Source organism: Trachemys scripta, chromosome 3 (assembly GCF_013100865.1).
Source record: "Trachemys scripta elegans isolate TJP31775 chromosome 3, CAS_Tse_1.0, whole genome shotgun sequence".
Lineage (NCBI taxonomy): Eukaryota > Metazoa > Chordata > Testudines > Emydidae > Trachemys > Trachemys scripta.
This window is the reverse complement of record NC_048300.1, coordinates 24771157-24790042: the sequence shown is the minus strand read 5'-3', so window position 1 is coordinate 24790042 and position 18886 is coordinate 24771157. Positions and strand designations below refer to the sequence as shown.

The following is an 18886-nucleotide window of genomic DNA, read 5'->3' as shown; positions in this document are numbered from 1 at the left end:
TTCAGAGTTACAAACCTACATTCCCAACGTGTTTGTAACTCTGAGGTTCTACTGTAAAATAAAGTTGTAAAGTGGAATTTAAATTGTATAAATTCATTCTAAAAATGTTTCATGTCCATTAAATATCTTATTTTTTAATATTTACATTTTCAGTGTCAAAAGTGGAATAAGTACACTTCAGGCTGGATGTGTCTTGTTATATATTGGCACACTTTTGGTGCTGGAGGCACTGAAATCTTATCCTCATTACTCACTTTGCACCAAACTTTTTCCTACCTCCACAAATAGTGTTGTTGAAATCAATGGGACTGTTATATTAGGAGTAAAATATTACTCAATGTGAGTAAAGATGGCAGACTTTGGTTTATCTATCTATCTATCGTGTGTGTGTGTGTGTGTGTGTGTGTGTGTTATGCTGCTATCTCACAAAAGTAGAAGGACTCAATAGAAGGAAACCCTTATTACCAGGCAAAGTGCCACTGACATCATGGGCAAGATTGGGTTTATTCCTTACTGTATTCTTCATTCTTAACAAGTTATCCCTGTTGCACAAAGTCTTTATTATGGAAGTCTTAAAAATCTGGTACTCTGACTTGATTTTTCACTGTGGGGAATTTTTTCTGGATACTGCCTCATAAATCTTAGGAAGTTAACATTTAATTTTTAAGCACATAGTCATATGTGGTGGGATTTTCAAAAGGGACTTGGTGACTTAGGAAGACGTCCTATTGACTTTCAATAGGGCATGTGCTTCCAAATCACTGTGGTGCTTTTGAAAATCTCAACCCTTGTGCACTTGTGCTGACCTTGTCCTATGTCTTATTACTGTGTTTTTTAATATCCCTTGTTTTTATACTTTTAATTTTTTGAGGGTGCTGGTCTTTTTAATTCTAAGGCTGAGTAATTCCTGAATCAACTAATGAATACTGTGACTACACAAATAAGTTTCCCACCTGTCAAACTTTTCACATATTTTCAAATCCTACAAAAGACACACTCTTCTTCAAAGGAGAACTTTCCTTGGAAACATAAGGCTATCTTTTACCTGAAGGAACTGTCTGGCTTTTCCTAAGCTTTTAGACACTTTGCTGACTTTTAAATTTACTTTCCTACGTCAGTGGGTTCTTGTTTTTTCAAAGTTATATGCCTGACTTCTTGGAAATTAGAGCCTAGGGGTGAGATTCTGTGCTGCCCCTTTAAGCTGCTAAACTCTATGTTGCCTTTGCACATTTGCTATCCTGGGCTGCTCTGGGCATGACAGTGGCCCCCAGAATAATTTAGATGTTCTTGGGGTCTAAGTAACAGCAGCCTCTGTGGGCTGTCCTAATGGCTGCAGTGCTACTCAGCTTCATCACTGTGCTGTGCTCCAACCACATTCTGGCATGCATTTCTTGCTTCACGTCTTGCCTCCACTATGACAGGGTTTGTTGGGGGGGGGTCTTTGGAAAGCTGTCTTACAGCTGTCTTCTGCTATTCTTGTGCCAGTTTTTTTTTTTTTTCATGGATAGATCCTCAGGGTATTTATAGCCCCTTTATAGTGCTTTAGCCATTTTACCCAGTGTAAAGGGGGCCGGAGTGAGACTCTTACCCCATATGTCTGACTCTTCAGAATGGTATATGTTGTATATAATGAACATCTTCGGCATTGTAGCCTATAAGTCATTCTGAGAGGCTACAAAACAGCCAACTCAGTAACAGTGATTTATGTTGATTAAAAGAAGGAGAGGCTTTCCATTGCAGAAATTTTATAGGCTAACATTTTTCTGGGGAAAGGACTCTCAAGCTCAGTTTTCTCTGAATGTAGTAGAGGCAGTGAGGAGACAGTGTCAAATATAGAAAAGCACCTAAGTCCTATTTTCAAATGTGACTTAGTGGTTTAAGTCTCATTAAAAGTCAATGATACTTAGGTCACTTTTGAAAATGGGACTTTGATGCCTAAGTCACTTAGGTGCTTTTGAAAATGTTAAACAAAATATTTATTGGGTCATAGATTAGAGTGACTCAGTGTGTCACTTGGTGGAAATTGAAAGCCCATATGGTGGCTGAATCCTCTCTTTGCTATCTGGATCCCAAAATCTTGGCAACGGATGCCAGCCTCTCAGTATGGGGAGCATATCTGAGACAAAACAATACCTAAGGATTTGGTCATAAACAGGCTTCAGAGCACAAGGTTCCTAGAAATTAGAGTAGTCACAACCCTTAAGGACTTTCAGGATCACTTGAGGAATGAGAATATCCTGATTCAGTAAACCAGCAACAGCATACTGTTAGAGGAGAGGAAAGTGATTAGGAACAGTCAGCATGGATTCACCAAGGGCAAGTCATGCCTGACTAACCTAATTGCCTTCTATGATGAGATAACTGGCTCTGTGGATGAGGGGAAAGCAGTGGATGTGTTATTCCGTGACTTTAGCAAAGCTTTTGATATGGTCTCCGACAGTATTCTTGCCAGCAAGTTAAAGAAGTATGGGCTGGATGAATGGACTATAAGGTGGATAGAAAGCTGGCTAGATCATTGGGCTCAACAGGTAGTGATCAATGGTTCCATGTCTAGTTGGCAGCCGGTATCAAGCAGAGTGCCCAAAGGGTTGGTCCTGGGGCCGGTTTTGTTCAATATCTTCATTAATGATCTGGAGGATGGCGTGGATTGCACCCTCAGCAAGTTTGCAGATGACACTCAATTGTGAGGAGTGGTAGATACACTGGAGGGTAGGGATAGGATACAGAGGGTCCTAGACAAATTAGAGGTTTGGGCCAAAAGAAATCTGATGAGGTTCAACAAGGACAAGTGCAGAGTCCTGCACTTAAGATGGAAGTATCCCATGCACTGCTACAGACTAGGGACTGAATGGCTAGGCAGCGGTTCTGCAGAAAAGGACCTAGGGATTACAGTGGACAAGAAGCTGGATATGAGTCAACAGTGTGCCCTTGTTGCCAAGAAGGCTGATGGCATTTTGGGCTGTATAAGTAGAGGCATTGCCAGCAGATCGAGGGACGTGATCATTCCCCTCTATTCAACATTGGTCAGGTCTCATCTGGAGTACTGTGTCCAGTTTTGGGCCCCACACTACAAGAAGGATGTGGAAAAATTGGAAAGAGTCCAGCGGAGGGCAACCAAAAATGATTAGGGAGCTGGAGCACATGATTTATGAGGAGAGGCTGAGGGAACTGGGATTATTTAGTCTGCAGAAGAGAAGAATGAGGGGGGATTTGATAGCTGCTTTCAACTACCTGAAAGGGAGTTCCAAAGAGGATGGATCTAGACTGTTCTCAGTTGTAGCAGATGACAGAACAAGGAATAATGGTCTCAAGTTGCAGTGGGGGAGGTTTAGGTTGGATATTAGGTGAGGAAAAATCACTAGGAGAGTGGTGAAGCACGAATGGGTTACCTAGGGAGGTGGTGAAATCTCCTTCCTTAGAGGTTTTTAAGGTCAGGCTTGACAAAGCCCTGGCTGGGATGATTTTGTTGGGAATTGGTTCTGCTTTGAGCAGGGGGTTGGACTAGATGACCTCCTGAGGTCCCTTCCAACCCTGATATTCTATGATACCAGAAGCTAAACACCAGAGCACTTCAGATCCTCTCCCAGGCAGAATGTCACTTAGTCTCCATCAGGGCAAACCATATAAAAGGGACACGGGACACAAAAGTGGACTGGCTAAACTGTGAGCTATTAGCCAGTTGAAATGTGACAAAGTTCTTCACCAAGTAAGCCGATCGTAGATATCTGGGAACAAAGGCTTTGGCACAGAGATGGCTGAATTTGCTTTTGTATGCTTTCTCTCTTCTAATGCTATGAAGAGTGAGCTCAGTAAACTGGAAAAGGGAAATGTGGTTATTTTCATCACCCCACACTGGCAAAGGAAACTGATTCACATACAGGTGGAAGTGTCATAGAAGTCCCCAGTCTGTCTGTTCAGCAGAGAGGATCTTCTATTGCAGGGCTTGCTCCTGCATTCCAACCCAGAGTAACTGAATGTGACAGTTGGCTATTAAATGGCAAGTCCTGAACGAGATCCCTCCAAAGTATGAGACTTTCCTAGTCTCTTGCAAGCCTTCCACCATTTTGGCTTCCACAAAAGGGGGACAAAATTCTGTTCCTGTTGTCACTATTAGTAAGATCAACCCCCAGAAACCAGTCATCCAAATTCTGCTGGATTTCTTACAAGACAGCCTTGATTTCGACCTAAGACCCCACATACTATCGCAATTCACATCTCAGTTCTAAGAACAATCTCAAATGCGGGCTCATCCAAGTCTCTGGTAGATCATTCAGTGAGATGAGGGTTCCAATACATCTGTCTAAACCAAGTCATCATTGTTATTTGTATAACAATAGTACCTCGGGGCCCTACAGAGATCAAGGGTCCATTGTGCTAGGTACAGTACAAACAGTTGAGCCTCCAAAGGACTTAAAATCTAACTATACAAGACTGACTACATACAAGCAAATCTTGAAAAGTATACAACTTGTTTGTTTTTGTTTACTGTTTCCCCACACTATTTCCCAACTCCTGCCCTGTACAGGTGCCCCAAGCATTCTGTTTCCCACTGTTGACCCAAAGTGCTCTACCCTCCAGCTGCACACCCCACAAAAAGTCCCCTTCCCTAGTTAAAATGAGCAAGAACATGCTGCCATCACAATGTATTTTCCACCTCCCCAACCTGGAACCTGTTCACAGTGCTTGGACATCCCATCCATTCAAACTTATGGTATCTAATTTCCTTTATTGCCTCTTCTTAAAGACGTGCTTTCTGTTCACAGTCACATTGGTGACTAGAGTTACAAATCCTCTACTGTTAGAAGACATATACCATACTACATGTTTCATAAAGGTGTATTCTTCGTACTCCAGAGTAATTTGTTACAAAATAATTTCTCTTTCCTATATCACAGGAGATCATTCTTCCTAGAGTCCAAAGAAATAGCGTGACACATGCTAGATTTGAAAAGAACTATTTAAATTTATCTTAGTGCAACTGATCATTTCGGGAAATCATCCTTATTTGTTTTTGCAGCCTAAATGTGTGGCCTAAAAGCATCTAAATCCTTCATATTTTGGTGGATTAAGTGCTATATCATCAACCAGTATGCAGCTGCAGATAAACTGGACCCAGGAGGAATAGGAATCCACTCAATACATTCCTTTGTTGCTGCTTGGACAGAAAGGACAACAGCCATATCTGAGTAAATCTGAAATTGGACACCTGATTGTCCATCAATACCTTTATAAAACATTACAGGATTGGTCTTCCATTCTCAGTAGCAGTAGCATTTGTCAGGAAAGTGTTCCACCCAGGGTCCCAAAAGATTAAGGCTGCTAATTTTAGGAAAGGGAGAACCGCATTCTTATCCCTTCATTCCAACTATCTGAGACTGGGGTTGAGGTCAGGATCCAGAATGGAAAATTTACTTGAACATTTTTCTTTTGGAGCTCCATTTCTACCTCAGTCTGCCCCACTCAGTCTGGAAAAATCATGGAGCAGGTCCTCAAGGAATCAATTATGAAACACTTAGAGGAGAGGAAAGTGATCAGGAACAGTCAGCATGGATTCACCAAGGGCAAGTCATGCCTGACTAACCTAATTGCCTTCTATGAAGAGATAACTGGCAGTGGATGTGTTATTCCTTGACTTCAGCAAAGCTTTTGATATGGTCTCCCACAGTATTCTTGCCCCCAAGTTAAAGAAGTATGGGCTGGATGAATGGACTGTAAGGTGGATAGAAAGCTGGCTAGATTGTCGGGGTCAACGGGTAGTGATCAATGGTTCCATGTCTAGTTGGCAGCCGGTTTCAAGCGGAGTGCCCCAAGGGTCGGTCCTGGGGCCGGTTTTGTTTAATATCTTTATTAATGATCTGGAGGATGGTGTGGACTGCACTCTCAGCTAGTTTGCAGATGACACTCAGTTGTGAAGAGGGTAGGGATCGGATACAGAGGGACCTAGACAAATTAGAGGACTGGGCCAAAAAAAACCTGATGAGGTTCAACAAGAATCCTATGCACTGCTACAGACTAGGGACTAAATCGCTAGGTAGCAGTTCTGCAGAAAACTAGGGGTCACAGTGGACTAGAAGCTGGATATGAGTCAACAGTATGCTCTTGTTGCCAAGAAGGCTAAGGGCATTTTGGGCTGTATAAGTAGGGGCATTGCCAGCAGATCGAGGAATATGATCATTTCCCTTTATTCGACATTGGTAAGGCCTCATCTGGAGTACTGTGTCCAGTTTGGGCCCCACACTACAAGAAGGATGTGGAAAAATTGAAAAGAGTCCAGGGGAGGGCAACCAAAATGATTAGGGGTCTGGAGCACATGACTTATGAGGAGAGGCTGAGGGAACTGGGATTGTTTATTCTGCAGAAGAGAAGAATGAGGGGGAATTTGATAGCTGCTTTCAACTCCCTGAAGGGTGGTTCCAAAGAGGATGGAGCTCGGCTGTTCTCAGTGGTGGCAGATGACAGAACAAGGAGCAATTGTCTCAAGTTGCAGTGGGGGAGGTCTAGGTTGGATATTAGGAAACACTGTTTCACTAGGAGGGTGGTGAAGCACTGGAATGCATTACCTAGGGAGGTGGTGGAATCTCCTTCTTTGGAGGTTTTTAAGGCCCGGCTTGACAAAGCCCTGGCTGGGATGATTTAGTTGGGAATTGGTCCTGCTTTGAGCAGGGGGTTGGACTAGATGACCTCCTGAGGTCCCTTCCAACCCTGATATTCTATGATTCTACTTGAGATATGTTCTTCAGGTATCTGTACAGCAGTCTTTTTCCAGATCCACATATATATACAGTATGATTCCAGTAATTTGAACTTACCTTTTTTCAAAAATCTAATTATAGAATCCACAGTGTGTTGCCCATGTAGCTTTATGTTTATCACCTGCCAGTCACTTCTCAATTAGCTAATCAACAACTTTGTATTTTTATAGTGGTTCTGAATGATTACTTGCAGATACTGTGACCTACTCCTATTTCAGCAGCAGCTTGGCGGGGCAATTTTGAAAAGAAAAAGTGCTCAAAATAGCATTTCTATTTAACTGAACACTGGTTATCCGAAAGTTTTGGATATCCTAGGCCATTGGGATAAATGGGCTGTATATAGTTTCATAGTTGAAGAAAGCATTTCTGTTTAGAGTTATCTACTTAAAAGAATTTAGTGTTTATGTACAGCTTTTCTGGCCTGATGATGGTACGGATGGGGTAAGCCTTGCCATTCTGTGGACAAATCTGAACTGCCTCTAGCAGATGTGATGTGTAGGGGGGACATATGAGGTGAAATGTCCCCCCAGATTGGCCTGGTGGAGGAAGAAGGGGCTCTGTCCTTCTCCTTCTGTGTCTGCCTCCTGTCATGCTTGGTCCCTGTCCTTGGAACCTGGGCCCAGGCAGGGAGCAGAGAGGGTGGGACCAGCCTCTCCACTGTTGGTTGCTGCTCTGCGCAGCGCAGCTGCTGCCTGAGAAAGAGTCTGGCAGTGGCGGGCCATGCACCCCGCCCCCTTTCCCTCTCACCCGCCCCTACCCAGGCCCAGCTGTGGGGACAGTGGCCGAGCAAGCCGGAATCCCCTCTTCTTCCCTGCACATTTCTGGTTAGCTTGGCCCATCTCCAGAAGCTGGCCCAGGTTGGGGGGTGGCCTGTTGCCACCGCCAGGCTCTTTCTCAGGCAGCTGCTGTGCTGCACAGATCAGTGACCTGGAGCAGTTACCTTGAGCCATGTGAGAAGCGTCTCCCTCCCGCTCCCTGCCCAGGCCCAGCTGCCAGGGACAGCAGTCAAACAAGCTGGAGGGGGGGTGTGCAGCGGGAGAAGGACAGAGTCTCTCTCCCCACACAGATAACTCTGGTGGGGCAGAGAGTGAGCAATGGTCCCAGCCTGGGCGCAGGGTGGGGGAGGGGTTGCTGGGCACACGAGATGGTTGGTCACATGCTCCCCTTTAGATTGTGCCCCCCAGTATGGAGAATTTGCAATGAGGGAGAGCGTGAGAGGCAAGCCCAAATGTCTCAGAATGGAGGAGACATTATTCCCAAAAAGGATATCATTGGGTAACAGTGTTTCCATTCCATTAACTAAAGTTCTGCTATTGTGGTATCTTTTCTACAGACACACACACATGCCCCTCCTCTCCTGATTCAGGTTCATATTTCTCTGATATACTGATGGTAGAACAGCAGAAATCTGCCCCCACAGTCACACATGAAGTATGGCATCAAATCTCTTTGTGTGGCATGGAGGCAAACACTAACCTACCTGAAATTCTAAATTTCAGTGGTTCTGGATTAGGAGGCATGTCTTGAATTAAACTCAAGTCTTTTAATTTATGGTAGTGAGTCAGTAGGAGACTTCTTGTTAGTAGTGAGTAAAGTGTTTTCTCTTTTTTACCTCCATAGTATAGCAGATGGGCGTGGCAGCATTAATAACTCATCAAAAAGTTAATAACCATCTCTGACAATCCAACAGTTCATATTTTATTCTTGTTTGATATTTTTAATGCCTAAGGTACATTATTAGAAAATGTAACAAACTCTTTTTTTTAATTCTAAGACGCATGATAAATTGAAGTCATCAGATGTTACATACAGCTGTCCCGGATATTCAAGAGAAGCAAAAGTTAAGGAATCCACTGAGGATATTGAGAGAGTTGATGATTGTGAAGAAATTGCAAAATTATCATTAGGTAATGTTATTTGAAAGTATTTTATGTATTACATTATAATTAGCCTGCTCATCTCTACTCATTATAGAGAAATAGGAGTCTTAATTTTTCAGCAAAGAAGTTTGCCTTTCACATACCTGGAAAAAAAAAAGAAATAAAATGAGAAAGAGAGGTTATAAAACAAATTTTTAATTTGTATAATTAATATAATAATTTAATTAACCAGTTACCTCTACTAGGTTTCTTACTGTTCTTTGGATCTGTGCTCTTTGGCTAATGAACAGACTATAAAATTATTATAATTTTGTGAGTTGTCTTAGGCAAAATAGCTTTTAAAGTAAATAAGAAATTGCAGAAAGCAAAAGATGATTAGATGTTCACAATGTCAGAAGTTGACCTCAACGTGGAATGTTACAATTTTGAAGAGATAATAAATCAGTTGAGTTAATTCAAAGTCATATCACAATCTTGTTACAAAGGCAAACTTTTAACTTAATTCTGTGCTAGTCTTGGTGGGTGACTTTGCTATCAACATGGAACTATGGATCCTTAGACATAGATTCTTATTTTCAATCAAGTTTCTGTGCCAATGGAATTATGGAACTGCTCATGTCCGTTCATCCAAACAATTCTGCAGTGGAATTTAGAAATTTAGATAAGTTACCTAATTGTCAAAGAATGTTAATTCAGTTCAAAATTACCTTGCCTAGGTAATATTCATACCCAAGCTTTGCCACTTACACCACACAAAATTATCACATTCAATCCAAAACATAATATGCAGATTCTAACTTCACTGGAATTTCACCAGGGATTGTGGGCTCTTATACCACTTTAACCAAAGGTTCAAATAGTGGTAAATTCTCTAGTTTACAAGCCAATTCAAAGCTGTTGCTGCTTTTTGTCTAAGAAGTTGTCAGTTGTCTAGACCACATCTGTGTGACTTCTAGGCTGAACACTAGGGGTTTCTCACAGTAACTTTTGCTATAGGGAAGCAAAGTTACCTATTACAAGTAGTAGTAGGCTTAGTTGGGCAAGAACCCCTACAACGTGTTGAGTTACCATCCAATATTCTTGCTGTCAGTGTATTTCAAGTTGTTTGAGCATTTGATCCTCCAACAAATTGCTCCGGATTTGGACGATGTCTTGCAAGTTGAGCAGGCAGGGGTTAGAAAAGGATGCAACACCTGTGATCAAATCCACCACCACGTTTATCGAAAATGGTTTTCTACAAAAACTAAAGACGGAAGCAGTCTTCTTGGATTTGACTGCCGCTTATAATACAGTTTGGCACAGAGGCCTTTTGTTTAAATGCTCTCGAGTTGCTCCGCATTGGGTGGTTGAAGTAGTAGAGCTCTTTCACCAAACAGGCAGTTTAGAGTACACATGGGCAACTGCTGTAGCTTCTGGAAGTGTCAGATCAACAGCCTTTCTCAAGGCTTAGTTCTTTCACTGATACTGATCAAACTGTACTTCAACAACCTGCCAGTTACACTCTCGTGCAAGTTTATCCAGCTAAAATTGACATGGTCTTGAATGAAGTTATGAAGCTCATGGCAGACTATTGTAGTCAATGGTGCCTGCAACTGAGCATTTCTAAGACTGTTTCTAGTGTATTCTATCTGCAAAATGCAAGTGCAAGCCATGAGTTAAACGTTTTCCTCAATGGCCAACACCTGCATGTGATGGGGTGCCTGCCCTCACACTAGGCTCTAAGGGGTTAATAGAGCCCTTGGGAGGCTGCGCAGGAGGCAGCCAATCAGAGAGGGACTGCAAGGAGCAGCCAATCAGGGCTGGGCTGCAGAGCAGCTTCAGTTACTCCCTGGAGCTTGAGGTAGGAGAACTGTCTGTCTTGCAGGCTGAAAGCAGCAAGCACCCTGGACAGAGCAGTGCTGCAGGCAGAAACCCAGGGAACCAAAGGCAGCTCCTCGCGGTCTGCAGGGATCTGCTGGCTGAGGTCTGGAGGCAAGGGCAAAGAGGGTGCCCTTGGGGAACTGGCCCAGGGAGGTCTACTGAGGCAAGGGTCTGGAGGCAAGGGCAAAGAGGGTGCCTGTGGGGAACTGGCCCAGGGAGGTCTACTGAGGAGTCAGAGGGGATGCAGCAAATGGCGGCCATCTACAGTAGTGGGTGGGACTCAGAGTAGTGAGCTGGCCCAGGTCCCCCCACCCCTCACTACTGAAGACGTTTCCAGACATTGGGCTGTAGTTGCCACTGAGGGAAGTGGCTGCACAGCTGACTGCAGATCCCCTGGAACTGGGGTCCATGGAGTGTGGCACAGGCGGATGGCTATGTCATCAAGAGGATGCCACAGTCCTGGGAGTGATGTGGGTCCTTGGAGCAGAAATGACAGCGGTGAGATGCCACCAGAAGAGGGTGCACTGGTTAGCAGAGTTGATCCCTAGGACATCCAGCAGGAGGCGCCGCAGTGGTCATTCACATCCTGTCACACTGCATCATAATCCAAACCCATTTTACCTTGGTGTGACATTAACATACCGCAACCACTTGAGGAAGACAGCAGCAAAAGTCAGCACTTGGAACAACCTGCTCAGAAAATTGGCCAGTTGAACCTGGGGTGCGAGCGTCCAGATGCTTAGATCATTAGCCCTTGCCCTCTGCTATTCAACAGCAGAGTACTGAACTCCTGTCTGGTGTCGCTCTTCTAACACAAGGCTGGTTGATGTAGAGCTTAACAAAGCTATTCGTATTGTTACTGGGACTTTACGGGCAACTCGCTTGCCATGGCTACCAATACTTAGCAACATAGTACCGCCCCATAGTTGCCGTGAAAATCCCTCTGTCATGCTGCTGGCTAAGATCTGTGAGAATAGCGACATGTCATTGTACACAGACCTCTTCGATCACCCACCAGCTCACCTGTCTTTTAGATGCCCTTTATGGTCATTTATGCTACCAAAGGACATGATGGTGGAATCTGCTTAGCACAATGAGTGGTCAGCGATGACTGTCATTAATCACTCTCTCATCACTGACCCAACTATCTGTCCACAAGGTTTTGATCTGCCAAGGCACCTGTGGTGATCTCTGAACTGGTTTTGAACAGGACAGAGCAACTGTGTGGCCAGTCTCTTTAAATGGGGTTTTTCTAATGACCTGTGGTCAACTTCAGACTGTCACATATCATTGTCGAGTGCCTGCTATTTATTTCAATGGCAGGCTGCTGGCTCTCCACTTGGGTGATGATGGTGCCATTAAATGGCTGGGCATATTGCGCATGTGCCAATGATGAGTAGGCTTAGTTTAAGTATAATTAGTCTCTCCCACCTGAGTGTACTTAATTACTTATTGATTTAGCATACCTTCTAGATAAGACTAAACTTGTTAGTGAAACACAAATACGCATTATACATTTTAGTCATTCAGAGGATTTTAACTTAGGTTTGTACTTTCTGAGAAGCATTTAGCTAAACATAATCAAGTCACCACTTGGAAAAACAATACATGTATAAAAGTTATTTTTCTACTTATCAATTGGTCTGGCATGAAGGTGGGTTCTCCACCTCAGCATCACAGTTGCAGTGACTGGTTTCTCAAGAATGATGGAGTGCATTCAGGTTATTCACTCAAGTTGTTATGTCAGCAGTATTCTTATTCTCTTTCCAGATTTTTCGGCAGTCTTCTTAGACAGGACTCTCAAAGACAGAATTAATAGGGTGCTTGTTAGCGACAAGACTTTAGTTGTTGCCAAGCTGGGGGTGTCTTGCTGGTCAGTCCAGTTCAGTGTCTCTCGTCCAAGTGTTTCTGCTTCATGAAGCAATGTATTGAACAACTCAGGACACTTTATACATTTTTCTGCTGGATGGCATGGTCTTGTTCCTCTTCTTGATATAGCTGATGGGGGCCCAATGAGAAAGTGACCCAAGCTTCTGGTGAAGATTTGAAATGACCAACCAGGATACAAGTTTGGTCCCTAACTATCGTCCATTGAGAAAACAAGGCATCTCCTTTATGACTACTTGCAATTTTGTCTGGGAAACTCCAGTATCTTCATATAAAACATCTTCTGCTCTACCAGTTTGTGAGATATACATGGGATCATATGTTGAACGTCTACTCTCTTAGCGCTAATCATTGATCTACTTCCACAAGTTACTTTTCTTGGCCCTTCGTGGTGGTGTCCTTTGGCCAACTTTGCACAACTCCATGCTCTTTCATCAGCATTTGTAGCTGCCTGCAGAAATGTCCATTTTGACTTTAGAACAGAGGCTTTATGTAAAGTCTCTTCACACTGTTCAATGATTCTGTCTTGTTTAGTAGTTAATTATGCAGCAGTATAAAGTTATTTGACTCATTTGCTTGGTCAGTCACCACTTAAAGATAACATTTAATGAAATAGTACAAAACAGCTGTACACACCTCTGTATCAGTACTTAATTAACCCCTACACTTCACTTATGAGGTTAATACGATTGCTTCATGTATAAAACTCTCTCTATGAAACTGCCAAACATACATTTGACCATACCTCATTATCTTATACACTTCGGTTGGTTCACTTTAAAGATTTATACTTCACATTGGCTTTTCAAGATGCCATTTAAATGTATCAGCTTTTTAAATTCAAAACAAACACCTGGCAATTATACCTTGTTAAAGATTAGTTATATTATTGCTCACATTTCTATTTAAAATAGGCAGCATGGTCTGAACTGTTTTTCAGTACTTTCTGGTCAAGTTGCCTAGGCACTGAATCTTCCTTCAAATGATGGGTTCTTTTATAGAATGCATTTAGATCTCTTAAATTATCTGTATAGTTTCTTAAATCTTAATTAACACCTTTTCAGATTTATTTTATCTAATAATAAAATTTTACCTTGTGATACAATATCAAATAGTATAGCTTGATCTACTAGATTTCTATAATGTATAGGGATAAAGCATATAAAATAGATGAAAAAAGTTAGTTTATAATTTAGCAAAAGGTTGTAGTTACTCAAGGTTGTAGTTACACTACAGCTCCTCTGAGTGAAACACAAAGCAGCATCTTCTGTTTAACATGTTTTAAAGGCTTCAGCCTAAATTATGCCAAGATTCTGGCCTCTGGGTGTGTATTTATATAACATGTTTGTTATTAATAAACTCCATATTTTCTATATTTTCACTACAGAATTAGTTTTTATAAAACTGCATTGATTCTGTCTCCCTGGTGTTACCAGATTTGCCTCTTACTTTGAGGTATGCTCATTTATTAGAGTTACTCTTCTGTGTGTGTGTGTGTGGGGTGGGGGTGTTCTGTAATTCTACCAACGTACTGCTTGTCACGTGTATTTTCATGTGGAGTTCTACTTCTCCCTTCTGCAAGTCTCCTCCAATGGAGCTATCCTGCAGGGGACACACTCACTCACACTCTCTCACACATTCACTCACACTCTCTCTCTCTCTCTCTCTCAGAGCAGACCGGGTCAAGCAGCACATTCAAGCTGCCACCCTTGTATGTCACAGGTTCAGCACATCCCTATCCCCACTTTCACGTCACAATTATACTGGTAGTAACCCACTTGATGAGCAAACCCCACAGTATTTTTGGGCACTACTTAGCTTAGGTAAAAGCTTAGGTAAAAGAAGCGTTGCTGCAGAGTAAATGGGGAAGCTAAAAACACCAAAGATAAAGTTCAGAGAGAGAGAGAGAGAGAGAGAGAGAGAGAAAGAAGCAACCAGCTTAACCATAAAAGTTATTTATTGAATAATAATAACTACACAAGGAGAGCTTAAACCAACATCAGTTACCTTATTAAAGGTTCATACCTGAGGTAGAAAGGAAAACACAGAGAGAGAGAGAGAGAGAGAAGCATCTCACCGCTCCACGAAGCTTGAACTGGTTGGGGTTTCCAGGTGATGATGATAGTTCAGGGTCCTGAGTGCTGGGGACAGGCAGTGTCCCCAGCACTATCAGTCAGGAGAAGATGAAATCCCAGTGGAACTGATGCAGAGTTTGGGTCCATGCATCAGAACACTTACTGGAGTGTGAGTAGGGTTTTTTTGTAGGGAAAAGACAATGATTCAAGGGAGAACACTAGATTTGTTTATGGGTAAACTGATGATTCAAGGGTTTTCTTTAGGCTAGACAATAGGAGCTGATCACTCTTGGCTATGGGTGGTGTTTCTTGCAGGGAGCTCACAATGCAATTAGACAACTTTAGTATTTTGGATACACTGCTCTACAGCCAAAATGCTTCTGAAATAAATGTAGTCAAACTTTACTAATTCTGGGTCACTGAGAACAAAAATGATGCTTAAAATTGTTGATTGGCTCTAGTTTTCAAGATATGCTATTGGGTCAGTATATACGACCCTTGACTTGGGAATGGCGGAGGATAAGTGAGTTATAAAGGGAAGGGATCTCAATTTAAACCAGAAATGACTAAAATACATCTTTGACTGGATCTATGAATAAATCTATGACTGGGTTTGGACAGTACTTGCTTTTTAGGCAAAACAATGAATGATGCAATCTGAAGCTGGTATTGCGTCATACACGATATGAATTGCATCATGTTATTCCTACAAGTCATGGATGATGCAATCATAACGAAGCTTACATCACTCTGCTGAACAAATTGCCCTATATCAGCTCTAGAAATCGTACAGTGTCATGCTCTCTTATTTATCAGTGTTTGATTTTGCAAAGGGACACATTTCTGTTTAGCCAAAGTGAGCAGAGATGCCTCGTACTTGTGTGAACAGTGCAGATAACTTCTGCTATGTTTGTGGTGAAGTGACTTTTGCATCACAAAAGCGCAGCATAACCACTTTGGTTAAGAAAGCCTATCACCTTTATTTTGGCTGCAAAATTGGAGATCAGGACAAGAGGTGGGCCCCACACATATGCTGCAACACTTGTGCAACAAATCTTCCCCAGTGGTTGAACAGGAAAAGGAAATCTATGCCTTTTGCAGTGCCAATGATTTGGAGAGAGCTAGCAGATCATACCAGCAATTGTTACTTCTGCATGGTGCCTCCAGTTGGGAAAGGTGTGTCAAAGAAGAAAAAGTGGACTGTGCATTATCCAAACATTCCATCAGCTATATGCCCAGTACCCACGGAGAAGGACTGCCGGTTCCTGATGCACCAGAATCAGTCAGACGAGGAAGAGGATGAAACTTCTGGTCCTGAACCATCAATGTCACAGGACCCACATTTTCTCCCATCCTCCTCCTCTGAACCACACCTCATAACACAAGGTGAACTGAATGACCTTGTCAGGGATTTGGAACTACCCAAGAGTAAGGCAGAGCTGTTGGGCTCCAGACTACAGCAGTGGAATCTCCTGGCAGGTGATGTTAGGGTTTTCATGCTCCGTGACGGTCAAAAAGATCTTGTCCCATTCTTCTTCATGGAAGGTGATCTTGTAGCCTGCAACAACATCGATGGTGTGATGGCAGCCCTCAACATGGTTCATAATCCAGATGAGTGGAGACTGTTCATTGATTCATCGAAGATGAGTCTTAAAGCTGTTTTACTGCATAATGGCAATGTTTTGCCATCAATTCCAGTTGGTCATACAGTCCATATGAAGGAAACCTATGACAACATGAAACAACTTTTGAGGTGCATCAACTGTGACCAACATCAGTGGCAGCTTTGTGGCGATTTGAAGGTTGTTGCTCTCTTGCTTGGTCTGCAGACTGGATACACAAAGTACTGCTGTTTTCTCTGCGAATGGGATAGTCATGCAAGAGATTCCCACTACATCAAGAAAGATTGGCCACTCCAACAGTCATTGGAGCCTGGGAGGAAAAGTGTTCAGCATCCACCACTTGTTGCATCAAGGAAGATTTTGTTACCACCCTTACACATCAAGCTGGGTCTGATGAAGAACTTTGTCAAGGCCATTGACAAAACACAAGCAGCTTTCAAGTACCTCCGTGGAAAATTTCCAAGGTTAAGTGAAGCTAAGATAAAGGAAGGTGTCTTTGTTGGTCCTCAGATTCATGAACTTCTTCGAGATGATGCGTGGCAAGGAAAAGACGGCATGGAAAGCCTTCCAGTTAGTGGCAATAAATTTTCTCGGAAACAACAAGGCAGACAACTACAGGTTGTTGGTGGAAAACCTCCTCAAGGCATACAAAAGCCTTGGTTGCAACATGTCACTAAAGACACATTTTTTGCACTCTCATCTAGATTTTTTTCCGCTGAACTGCGGAGCAGTGAGCGACGAGCACGGCGAGCGATTTCACCAGGACATTGCAACAATGGAGAAACACTATCAGGGCAAATGGAGCCCATCAATGCTTGCAGACTATTGCTGGACCGTGACAAGAGATGCTCCATTTAATGAATACAAGAGACAAGTCAAGAAGCGCCGAGTAGACACTGAATAGGACTAAACTATGTACATAATCGTTTTTTGCCTTTTGTTTCATAATAAATTTTATTTATATAACCCTTTTGCTGATTTTTAAAGTGTTGCATAAACAGGACAGGTGAAATATTATCATGTAAAGCAACCATAAACACATGAAAAGACCTAGGTTTACAATTTATGATTAAAACTCTACTATCTGCACAATATACATATACATAAAATGTAAAAACTTAAATATCTTAGAAACAGTAGCCAATCAGTTGTTTTAATTGTCATATTTGAATTCAGCACATCAAAATACATAATAAATAGCACATTTTATCTCTGAAGCAGACGACTTCTCAAAAATTGTAGACCAGTGATATCAATCAAGGATTTATTACTAGAATTGGTCTGATAATTGCTGAGCTGGGTGTGTGCAGGCATAGGTTCATTAACATCAGGAGCAGAGATCCCCCATGATGCAGTGCTTCCCTGCTTTTCTGGTCCCAGAGTGCAGTGCGGTTTTTGCCTTAGAATCTCTGTTCTCCATTCTGTATGCTAATGGAGATGCCTCCTTGTCCCATCTTTGATGCAGATGAGGCATGGGGAGTTGCCTTAATCTTGTCTCCCTTGTCAGAAGGGATCTAGGTGTATCTCTCGCCACCCTTCACTGCTCTCTGCAAGTCTTTTCTCCGATCGGTTTTGGTTCAAGCAGAGGCTGGCGGGGGGTGGGTGTCTTTCATGAGTCAGACAGGCTGGATACTGTGCCCTGGTTCCCCAAGAACACAGAACTGATTGGTATCACTGATGCATGTCTGCATTACACCTTTCATTGTTAATTATACAGCATTTCTATATAGTAGGAAAATATCCCTTTTAAAGAACCAGGCATAACTGTTGATGACTTGTTCAGAATTCACTCTGGCATAGCTGTGTTTTCTCCAAAGAGAATCATTCTGCGTTTGGTTCAAGATCAGTTTCTTTATCTCTTAATTTTACTTTTTGAGCAGGTTTATGATTTTTGGCAGCATAATATATTTACCTCCTTGAGTTCTCCTCTAGGTAGACTTGAAGTGTGCACAAGTTGCACAGTGAAAAATGGCTGGATCGTTAAAAGAAAAAGGACTATGTTTATTAAAGGTCATGATGTATGTGTTGTTTGATCAAGTCAGTGCTATTTGCTATAGAATGTTAACAGTTGTGATGTAAAGCTTTGATGGGGTGTTTGTATTGCAACCAAAGCAAGTGGATGAAGAAACCAGTGACCTTTCACATTGGGGAGGAAAATTACCTGCCATACCCTAAAAAGAGTTTCAGCTGTAAATATTGGAGGAAGGATCTGAGATCTGGATCTCAGAAAGGAAGCTGGTATTTGGGTTTTGGAACAGGTTTTTGGTTCCAGTGAGGAACATATTCTATCTACTCCCTGGGCTGAGAAGTTGTAGAGCTGAACAACACGGATCATGATGGAGAAACACATTGGGGAGACTTTGTATATTTTGAACTCTGGGATTGTTGTAGCATTCCCTAGAGAATGAGCACATTTGTTGTGAATTAACCCCTCCAAGAGTCTGAGATGTACTCGCTTAGTCCCTGCAACTCTGCTGTCTTGTAGTATTGATCCTGAAATTGGATGAACATTATTGACTCTGCTAGGGATGCCGTAAGCTCTTTGCTAACAATGATTGGGGTGGACCAAAATACTAATTTATTTTAACTGTACTTATAGTACTGCTTTGATAGCTTGAGGTGTAAACATAATATGTATTTTCCAAAGATAGATTTTGTAAGAAATCCCTACTGTTGGGATCCATACTCTTGTATGAGACCTGGTAGGGAATTCTACTAGCTTAAAGTTTCAAGGCCATTTTCTCCAAAGACAGTTCCAACAGGGAACAACTTCTACTGCCTACAACTATCTGTTTCTTTTTCTTAATCAT

At 42.3% G+C, this 18886-nt stretch overlaps 2 protein-coding genes across 2 annotated transcripts in view; one reads left to right on the top strand and one right to left on the bottom strand.

Annotated features, from left to right (window-relative positions):
* Nucleotides 1–18886, top strand: part of CFAP36 (cilia and flagella associated protein 36) — a 133885-nt gene that overhangs the window by 78999 nt on the left and 36000 nt on the right. Inside the window, exon 7 of the mRNA XM_034764305.1 lies at nt 8527–8659. Within this exon, the coding sequence (XP_034620196.1) occupies nt 8527–8659 (133 nt within the window). The remainder of the gene's footprint in view (nt 1–8526; nt 8660–18886) is intronic.
* Nucleotides 8601–18886, bottom strand: part of PPP4R3B (protein phosphatase 4 regulatory subunit 3B) — a 123974-nt gene continuing 113688 nt past the window's right edge. The window contains exon 16 of the mRNA XM_034764304.1: nt 8601–8775. Coding sequence (XP_034620195.1) covers nt 8740–8775 — 36 coding nt within the window. The 3' untranslated portion in view covers nt 8601–8739. The remainder of the gene's footprint in view (nt 8776–18886) is intronic.